The 10645-nt window shown below is 36.1% G+C and overlaps 1 protein-coding gene across 1 annotated transcript in view; it reads left to right on the forward strand.

The window, feature by feature from the left end:
- Positions 1–947: 947 nt before the first annotated feature.
- The window catches only part of LOC104506739 (dihydropyrimidine dehydrogenase [NADP(+)]-like), a gene marked incomplete at both ends in the record, with an annotated part of 21988 nt that continues 12290 nt past the window's right edge, over positions 948–10645 (forward strand). Inside the window, 3 exons of the mRNA XM_010147792.1 lie at positions 948–1055; positions 3912–4081; positions 5745–5955. Of these exons, the coding sequence (XP_010146094.1) occupies positions 948–1055; positions 3912–4081; positions 5745–5955 (489 nt within the window). The remainder of the gene's footprint in view (positions 1056–3911; positions 4082–5744; positions 5956–10645) is intronic.

Here is a 10645-nt window from a genome sequence, read left to right on the forward strand (position 1 = left end):
GTTTGCTCCATTTTGGTATGGAGCAAACCATGGTAATTGGTAATTATGGTAATTATTAATTAGCATACTCTAATATTATTTAGATAAAAATACGAAAGTCAAGGCCTGTTGAAAATACCCTAATAGATACTGCATTTGCATGAAAAAAATGTTTTAACTTCTGTGTCAGCTAGGCTGGTTGTTTTGTGCTGGTCAAATGTTTGCACAGCGATGAGAAGTTACTCTTTGATAACTGGAAGATGCTTATTGCTGCTTTTAATTGAAAGGTATTTGTTGCTATTATTGGTTGTGAAGTGTATTCCTGTATAATATGGCTTCTCTTTATAAATGTGTGCTATTAATAACTGTAAATAAATGTCAGCCAATAAGGACTTGAGAGTTTTTTAAAAAAAAATGGTAAAAAATGATGGCATACAAATACTTGTAGATAAGACAGATCGTACAGAATTGCCATTTGTCCTCCTCTCCTCATCAGTTAAGCTGTTTATTATTGCTTCATTTGTATTATCTCCAGACTAGTTGTATTGAAAAATACCTCAAATCAAAGGGAATAAAACCATTTCACAGCAGTAAGCTACATGCAGGTAAAGCAGTACAAGAAAAGCTTACAAGAGTCTTCTGTTCCCCAGTAGCTCCCTGCTTTTGCATCCTGTATATTCTGTTCTCTCAAACCCTTTCCTCTGCAGTTGTTTTGGTATGAGTTATATGAGTACATGGGTTATCCAACAACCTTATTTTCAAGTGCCAGTACTATTAAAAGATTATCAGTTATGTAAGCTACAGACAGAAAACTAGTCATTTGTGACATTCTTTTAGAAACATCTGAGGATTTGTAAAAGTGCTTGTATTGAGAATGTTTTTGAAAATGTATATGGAATGTGAAATATGTTAGTCATTGAAATTTCCTTTGTAGTTCTGATATGCCTTAAAATATCTATCTTTCTTAGGTTTACCAGAACCAAACAGAGACAGTATATTCCAAGGACTGACAATGGATCAAGGATTCTACACATCTAAAGACTTCCTACCTTTGGTAGCAATGGCAAGTAAACCAGGTGTGTGATATACTGGTTTTGTGGTAATCATGTTCAGTAAGTCAGTAGCAGTTACTGATATATCAAAATGGACAGCTGGTTACACAGCAGCACCTCCCAGTGAATAGGTCTGGGGCAAGGTTTTCTCCTGGTGTGTTTCAAACTCAGGAGTTTGGTCGGGTCCTAGAGTCTGTAAAGCAAATAGTCTTATATAAAAATCTAAGCTACTAATCTACTAGCTACTGTGAGGAAAATCAACTCTATCACAACTAAAACCAACACATAAGCACATGGTAAATCATTACATCTAATAATTTATATTTGTTATTTTGAATTATATTCAAAAAAATGCATTATGTCATAAGCTTCTCATTTTAAGCTTCTCATTTTTTGATCCCAAGTCACGTGCTGGGAGTTAATAAGACAACACTCATTTCATAGGCAACAAATGCAATCTTGTTTTATGCTTCTACATCTTTTTTTTGAGTACCGAGATAGCTGTGTTTGCTCCACAAGGCATATAGCTGCTTTCAGTGGCCATGAAAGTGAAGTCATAAGCCCCAGATGACAGTGTGAGACGGGGCTTGTGATTTCTATGCCACGTTCCCTCATGGTCTAAATTCCCTAATGTATTGATTAAAAAAGAAATTCTGTGTACAGTTTTCTGGGCATATACATAGTACAGTATGTGGTCTTGTACATATGACCACATATTTAACCACACATATACCTTTTTTATCTACGAACTGATTTTGTTCTGAGCATTCAGAAATTTTTCTTAGCATTATATAGGGTCACTTGCTTAGTTAGCAGACTTTCCATAAACAATGTGTTGAAGAATGTATCTTCTGCAGCAAATTATTCTGTTTATAAAAATACAGTTTATTACCCTATTTTATGCAAAATATTTAGGACAGGAAATTTGGCATCCCATCTGTCCCATCTCTGCTGTTTTGATCAAATGCTTACTTCTGTCTGTTTTCTTGAGCTCAAATGGGCTGGGAGAAAAGGGTGGGTTTGTTTTTTTTCTTTTGAAGAAAGATGTTTAGAAATGAAATAGATTGAATATCTGCACTGCAAAATATTTGTAGACTAACAAAGGAAAAAAAATCCTGGAAAAAAATCCCTTCTTGTAAGAATTTGACTAAAAATACTGTATAGAAATCTGTGTGGACACAGCACTCACATAGTGTAAGTCACCTGCCAGTAGGAGGACTTATATCCTGTGATCTGCATCTTTTCAAATGTGGCAAAGTACCACTCTTGATTTGCCAAGATATGTAATGATTTTTTGATGTCGTCATTTCATTATTTATATCATTATTCAATCTACAATAAAAAAGGATGAACTTTTGAAGAACTAGCCTTTTCTGACAGTCTTTGATGTTGTCTGTTAATTAACATGCTCTCCTTCAGTTAATTTTTCCTAAATTCTCTCTGTAACTGTAGCTCTAAAGCATGGAATTTTAAAATATATACATCCTATATCCTGCTCTATCTTCTTTCCTACTCTTAGTTCTCTAAATAATAGACATAGTAGACCTATTCACAGTAAAGTACATATTCTGCCTGCTTATTAAGTTCTGAATACCACTTGTTAGTATACTTTCCTTCAAAAGGGATTCCCCTTGCAAATACATAGATGTGAATTTACCTTGGGAGTACCCTTGTTATCAAGAGCAAAGTGGGCTACTGTGACATTCATTCTAGACTAGTCCTGCAATGGCACTCTGAGCTGCCATTCCCCTGCTGCACTTGTGCCTTTTCCATGGCTCAATGTACAATTTTTGTGAAGGATTAAGTTTGTTAAAAATGAGAAAAGTTTAGAGACACTTTTAGAATGAGAAGCCTATTAGGTAAATATTGGGGGGTCAGGTGGGGGGTGGGAAGGGGAAATGATAGCATTTGCCATGCATTAAACATTACAAATGGAGAGACAATATGCGTATTAGGATGTTGTTTCTTACTTTTAATCCAGACTTATAAACGGAGTATTGTTTCCTTGAATGAGAATTGTGTTTATTTACAATTGCACGTGAAAATCTGCTGCTACTCTAGCAGGGTACTTGAGTCACAGTTCAGTGATTACACATCCAGCTTAGTGCCTCCTGACTGAAATGATCATGGGCTCATTGAGAATGTAGCTTTATATTGTTGATGGTGCTATTTTTTTAAGTTGCAATAATTTGCCAATCAACAGTTAATTATATTTAAACTTGTGACAAAGTGCAGTCTTCTACAAGGAACACACAGAGTTCAGTTTTACTTAAAAATTTCTTGTGTTTGAATCCTCACATACAAGCTGTAGACGATGCATGATGTCATTCTCTCCTTGTAACGTTTTGTAAATTGTTTGTAGAAAGCTTCTCTATATTAAACGTTTTCTTCCTATGGAAGATCTAGGAATTAGTGTAATAATGACATTCTTTCTGCCTCATGTTCAGCTGCCGTAGAGAATAGCCTCCGAGAACCATGTTGTAGCCAAAATACTACTATTTTTTATAATATGTTAAAAAATGTTGGGGTTTTTTAATGTGAAGATGATAAATCTGATAAGAGAGAAACTTACCTTTTGAATAAAATGCTAATGGTAATTTAAACCTGATGGGACCACATTCCTACAAATGTGTTGTCATTTGAATTCTTTCAGATAGGAAGGTGCAGCTGTAGAGTACTGACTATGAAATTATGTATATGAGCATATCTTAAAATTGGGAATAAAACTCTTTCAGTGAAGCAGAATAATTTGATAGTGACAATCCATGCTTGGAAACTGTAAGATGCAATTTTACACTGCTTTGAGTACAAGTACCTTTTGAGCTGTCATGCAGAAATGGTTTCTCTGCTTGAAAATGGGGTTTTCCTGTCATCTTTCAGGGATGTGTGCCTGTCGCTCTCCATTGCCATCAATACATGGAACTGTGATTGTACTTGGGGCAGGAGACACTGCTTTTGACTGTGCAACATCTGCTTTACGCTGTGGAGCTCGTCGCGTGTTTGTGGTCTTCAGGAAGGGATTCACTAATATCAGGGCTGTCCCAGAAGAGGTAAAATTGAATAACAGCATTTATGAGAAGAAATATTGGTTATTTCTATAGGGTCTGAAAGTGTCCTATAGGTACTTAAAATACAAGACTATGTTTTTATAAACAAAACCTTTATTAGTTAAAATGTATTAAAGATCTGTATTAAAATGTTTATTAAAGATCCGAGGCTCGCATTATATAGTCTCTACAAATAATTTTCCTCTGTACCTCTTTCCTGTAATGTCAGAGAGATGCATCTGCATACAGAGTGTGGATTTTCTTCTAAATTAGAAAATACAGTATTTTTTTTTTATCTTGAAAGCACCCCAGAGATCAAACAGCCATTTGAGTATTATAGGTGACTCTTCAGGTCATAGTTAGGTACTAGAATGATACCTTCTGGCTACTGTCTAATGCATCTCAATGATCCTGACATTGCCTTAGGAGCCTATAAAATTTATAAGAAAATTACTTACAGTGATTTTGGCTTTGAATCACTGCCAATGGAGCAATGTCATTCACACAGATTTCAGCATTCAACTTGAGTTTTAGTTTGGCTATGCATTTTGGCATTTATCGGGACATCTGCACATTTTGAAACTGACTGCTTCCACAGTGTATCTGTACTACAGAAGTTTTTATTCAGGTTACGTTTTCTTATTTTGGTGGTCTTTTGCTATTATAACTTATTTAGTGCATACTTTGCACTTCTGTATACTTGAGGATATCAGGACATGTAATGCATCTTTATTATGAGATTTGTGGTAGTCTGGTCATCTGTTTTGAGAAGGTGGGCATCTTGGAGCTCTTTATAGAAGGAGAATGGAGGTGCAAAAAAAAATAATAGAGGGTCTTTTGATGCCTAATTAACTTCTGTTGCACTTCATTTAAGAATCATAGATACACTGAGACTACTGAAGCCATTGCACAGTCAAACTCATGTGTTATTCAGATGCTTACTAATCAAGAATCAGCTGTCACTCTAAACCAAAAGCTTTGTTAGAAGCCTGGGTAAATTCCTAAAAGCTGCCAAGGTTTGTTCTTATCCAATCATGTAGGGACCTTGAAAAAACTAAAATAAAAGTAGCTTCACCTGGTAACACCCATGCTAGAATAATACCAGGTTGGACATTACATGTTCAAAAAAGTAGTTGTGTAAACACAGACAACCAGGTCCTGAACTTTTCTAAAAGGAAATGCTATTTGACTTATGCAGTTTTACCACAGCAGAGATTCAGAAGATCTTAAGTCTGATTTATCACTAAGAAAACTTGTGTTTGCACATGGTAATCAGCATTTAATTATATCTTAAAATCATAGTAAACACAAAACAGGGTGTGTTCTTAACTAATATTGGGCCTCTACTTAAAAGACAGAGATAACTACATAAGGTTACTCTTTTGCCTTCGGAGGAGTTATACATATTCAAAGTAACAGGGAAAAATAAGAATATATATTGGAGAAATAAATATTTGCATTGCAAATTTACCTAGTGCCACTCTCTAGAACTGCTTGATTTAATAGCGCAGGAGACGTTGGTATGAAAATGACTGTGTACTGTACACAGGTGCCTTCTACTAGAGAAGAATGCCTGGTGGCATCTTGAGTCAAAAAAAATAGATATTTTTTTTAATAAAAGCATCACAATGTTCAAGTTATATATTTTATTGTTTCTGTTCTACAGATGGAACTTGCAAAAGAAGAGAAATGTGAATTTCTGCCTTTCCTCTCCCCTCGGAAAGTTGTTCTTAGAGGTGGACGAATTGTTGCTATGGAGTTTGTTAGAACTGAACAAAGCAATGATGGAAGCTGGAAAGAAGATGAGGATCAGGTGGTTCGTCTGAAAGCTGATGTTGTGATCAGTGCCTTTGGCTCCATTTTAAGCGACAATAAAGGTAACTGACTAATGGGTTCTGTAAATGCTGATTGTTATTTTGGCTGCAGCCATTTCCTGTCCTTTGACAGTTCTGTGAAATGAGTTTCTGGAGACTATACAGCTTGTGACTGCTGATCCTCTTCACAGGAATTTGTGTCCTTTAGGTATACATCTTAGAACAAAACTGGAGGGTCTGACAACAAAGAAGTTTTCTGTGTGTCACTGTATAGAGCAGGAACTCTGATTAGAGGTACAGTTGCTCAGTATATGTCTTGTTTTCCTCTCAGCGCAATGCGGAGGAGAATACTCTTGGGGGTTTCTTCTGGTCTCACTAATTACCTTTAGAGAAACTCATTATAATACAACTTTAAACTGAACAGATCTGATCTTTGAAACCTTTTATTTTGCCTATTAAATTAAACAAAATTAAGACAGATCTATTATTCTGATTCAGCTGGTTTGGATATCACTCATTTCTTGTGCCTATGCAAGAGAACTGTGGCTTCTCTTGTATATACAGTAGTTGTCAAATCCACCTGTGCTTGTCTCCTTGTTTAGTTGCACTTTACAAGCTTTGGTCTTAAAAAATAACAATTACAGAATTCCATATTAAAGATAAGAAATGGGCACATAGATGACATTTCAGAGATTGAATGAATTGTCTGATTGTAGCAGAAAGAGCTGAAGAGTATGAGTACAACTGAGGACATGGGAACTGAGCAGAGCTCAGACTGTTCTCTGACACTAGGTTAGATTTAAAGAGCTCAGGCACATACATCAAAAATGCCTCAAAAGTAAAAATCACTGATTCGGCAAAACACAGATGGATAAAATGAATAGATCTTCAGCCTGGAGACACTCATCAAGGTTAGCAGGTTCTGGAAGCCTTAGTGATCAATGCGCCTACCTCTCCAGGGCATGGTCATGCCAGCCAATTAACCCATGACATGTTGTCATGGTCCTTTGGGTATAAATGCTCTGACAGAGGACTTTGGCAAGACACCAAAAATTTTGGTAATCAGATGCTGGTTCTGCCAGTGCAAAGGGCATTTCAAAATTTTAGCTTAATGTGGTTCTGGGAATCTTTTCAATCAAGGATTATTGTAAATCTAATCTAAGCAGAGTCTAGTGGCATTTACAGATAAACCTCAGGCATATCAAATGTGTGACTTCTCACATCTGCGTTTTCTGTGTATGCCCTATAGATAACACTGTTTTCAATGGAGTTAAAGAAATGAGTTTTCTGATAGTAAGATTTTTCTAGAGTTATTGGTGAAATTATACAAAAAGTGTACTCACTTCAGAGGAAGATAAAGCATTAGTTAATGAAGATGAATTATAGGTCCCACTGAAAAAATTTTAATACAGCTGCTTGCAGAATTGTCTATAATCTGAATGAGCTACCAGTGCTTCCTGTTCACCAGTCCAGTTGTATACGAAGTTAAACCATCATACACCCATGAGAAATGTCTAAACTCTTACCCGCAGTTAAAAGAAGAACCTGCTTTTTGAGGAACATGTGAAGTTAATTCCAGGAGCATTCCTATTTTGTGTGGGTTACTATTGCTTTGGGGTGGGTTCATGCAGCCTAGGCCATTACCTAGATGGCAACTGCACCCAGCTCTGTAGAGTGCTAATTAGACAGAGCTGCCTCCTGCCCTGCAGTTTCGTCCTGGTCTAAAGGACACTGGAGGTGCAGTCTGCATCCCTTGAGAGAACAGACTCCTGTTCCTCTTGGAGATGTATTGCTGTATAAACAGTGGCATCTGTGTTGGTCATCTTTTAGGGCTCAGTCTACCCTTCAGGAAGTAAGGGGAAGTTTAAGCTTTCTTTAATCTTTAAGAGATTATTGAACTATTCTGATGGTAGAGTTGACTTGACTGACAATTTTGGAAAGTGGTGGTGGTATTTTTAAAGCCCTCTTATGTTTTTTTGGAAGGTTTTCTAGAACCTCATGTGGTAAATCAGATGTTAGCCTATGCAATCAGTATGTCTTGTGATTCATAGACCCTATGATAGAGTGATTTTGTTTTTCTTCCACATGAAAGACTGCTTCAGCTAAAAGGTTGAACTTACTGTGTTGCTTAGCCATGATACTGTGGCAGTCTTGTATTTCCTAGTACGCATTCACTGTCTACACGGTTGTGAGGTTTTTAAATAGGAACATAAAATGGGGGGGAACAAAGACATGCAGTGAGCTGGTCATGAAAGAAGAGTCATTTACCTTGTTGGTAAGCAATATGCGGATTTCACACCATGTTTCTGGTGAAACTGCTCTTAGAGTATTGATCAAATTACAAGGAAAAATACAAGGTGTCTTGGTTTTTTGGCTGTTGTCAAAGTGAAAAGAAACTAAGACTTGAGGAACTAAAGTGTTTATTTTGAGCATACCATTTCAGTTGCTTTTAAATATTTATTCTTTGACTAAGCTGTCTGAATGAAAGTCAGATTTGCTTTTCACCATTGAGCTGGATTATAACCAAATCTCCAGGCTACCTCAGCATATGTAACAAAAAGAAAATTTAAAAAAGCCCTGCCAAACATAAAAATTGTTTTATATTGATAGTGTTAAGTTTTTTTTTTTAAAAAAGAGTGCATTTTTCTATTCAAGGGATGGAGATATTTGGGTATTCTCTATCAAAAGATGGAGATGAAAATACTCCAGGTACTCAAAACTGGACAATGTCATGAGCAAACTGATCTGACTTTGGAACTTGATCTAACTTCGGAGAATGGATGGAGTAGGTGACCTACAGAGGGCCCTTCTAGTCTGAATTACTCTGACTGGATTACTCAGGTGCACATTGAATGTTACTCATACAAAGAGCTCTGTCAATTGCCCTCATTTGTAAGGTACCTCAGAGAACTGCAAATGCAGTATTGGTATGGGCTAAGGTACCAGGATATGTCCTATTTGATATTAGCATTGTTAAATGGTATTGCTACTGATACATGAGAATAAAGAAAATACTATGAAGACCAGAGGAATTAAAATCAGGCTTGGCCTTAGTTCAGCAAAGTGTCCAGGGCAGCCTTGATGCTCATGTTTTAAAGTTTTATTTGACAAGACATAGGCACATGGTTGACTGCTGTTCTGAGTCAAAAGAACTCATAGGTTAGAAAGTTTTTCTAGTCTGTTATCCTCAACAAGGTGCTTCTTATTCTTTCATGGTAACTTAAATTTGCTATTGAGATTCCATGTGCTCGCAGTAGGTATTTAGTCTTTTTTGCTTTGTTAAAATAAAATGCTGACTGTGGTTTTAGGCAGCAGTTCTAGTAGGTATTCATTCTCACATTGGGAATCATATATGTGCATCATTCATTTTTAAAAAATGGACTCCTAAGTCCATTTTATGCTCGAGAAGTTGCTAATGGACAAAACAAGAGTTGCCTTCTAGAATATTTTAAGAATATTACCACTTCACTGAAATCAGTGTTTAAAAAAAAAAAAACCCAAACAAAATAAACCACAACAAATTGTTTAAATCAAACTACTGCAGGTGGAATAACAAAAATGTTTTGCTTCTTGTTGGGGGGAAAAAGATTTTGCAAGCACAAGCTGCTTTTTCTTTACTGCATAGCTTACCAAAGCCTTCAAGTTGTCATAACTAACCCAAATAAACAGAGGGGTTAGAGAATTTTGTGTCTTTCCTTGTACCTCCTGCTCTTTTGCTTGGTTGGTTGTTTTGGAGGCTTACAATATATTAGTGCATTACTGAAATATCTTCTGTCACCATTCCAAACTGTAACTACTCAATATATACAAATGTAATTCTGCATACTCCCTAGCACTGCATACAGCCTCAATATTAACACCAGTCCAGTTGGTTTTAAAGTCTAGACTTTAAATGACCATTTTCTTATCTATTTTGTTCTGATAAGAAAAGGGGAACAATATTTTTGAACTGAAAAACTTTGCACTGGAAAAAATATATTTTTTTCTGATTTATTTTCCTGAATTTCTGAGGACTTGGACTTTCTAAGGAGAACCATTGAGAAATTGTGGAAAATAGTACACTTGTTCAAAACACTCTACGAAATGGAATGCAGAACGGGGACTAAGGCAGGATAGGGAACTAGTAAAATAAGTTTAATTCAACACTGTTTAGCAGGCAGCAGTAAAGGGAATTTTTCCCATTAACCAGAACACTGAATCATAGCGTGATCATCTCCTTTTTTTTCCTGGAGAGGCAAAAAAAGGGAATACAAAAATATCCAAGCAAACTCCAAATTCCACCTTTTCAAAATCCCCCAGAAACAGTAAGCTATTTGACAAAAAATGTGGTTTATTAAACTTTTGGTAGTAACCAGCTATTGCTAACTGAAGGGCAAAATTTTATTTCAGTTTTCTGGGAATTGGTCACAACTTTCAGATATTTTGCTTTTACTGCTGTCTTGCTTGGAAACTGCACCAGCAAACCCCAGAAGGCTTACTAGAGTATAACTGCTACCCTCCCACTATAGTTCAATATAGAGCAAAGATGAATTTGCCCAAGTAGTTTACAATTTTGTTATTTGACCCACTTCTACTTAGTATTTATTTTTATAGATTGAGAAGTATTTGCTAGGGTAAAAGGGAAAAAGCTTATAGAGCTCTGAGCACCTTATTCAGAAAGATATTTTAACATATATACATTTTTTTTTTTAGTTTTCCTTTGTACGAATCCTAGCATGGTTTGGGTTGGAAGGGACCTTAAAGATCATCTAAT

Source organism: Eurypyga helias, unplaced genomic scaffold (genome assembly GCF_000690775.1).
Source record: "Eurypyga helias isolate BGI_N326 unplaced genomic scaffold, ASM69077v1 scaffold23412, whole genome shotgun sequence".
Taxonomy (NCBI): domain Eukaryota; kingdom Metazoa; phylum Chordata; class Aves; order Eurypygiformes; family Eurypygidae; genus Eurypyga; species Eurypyga helias.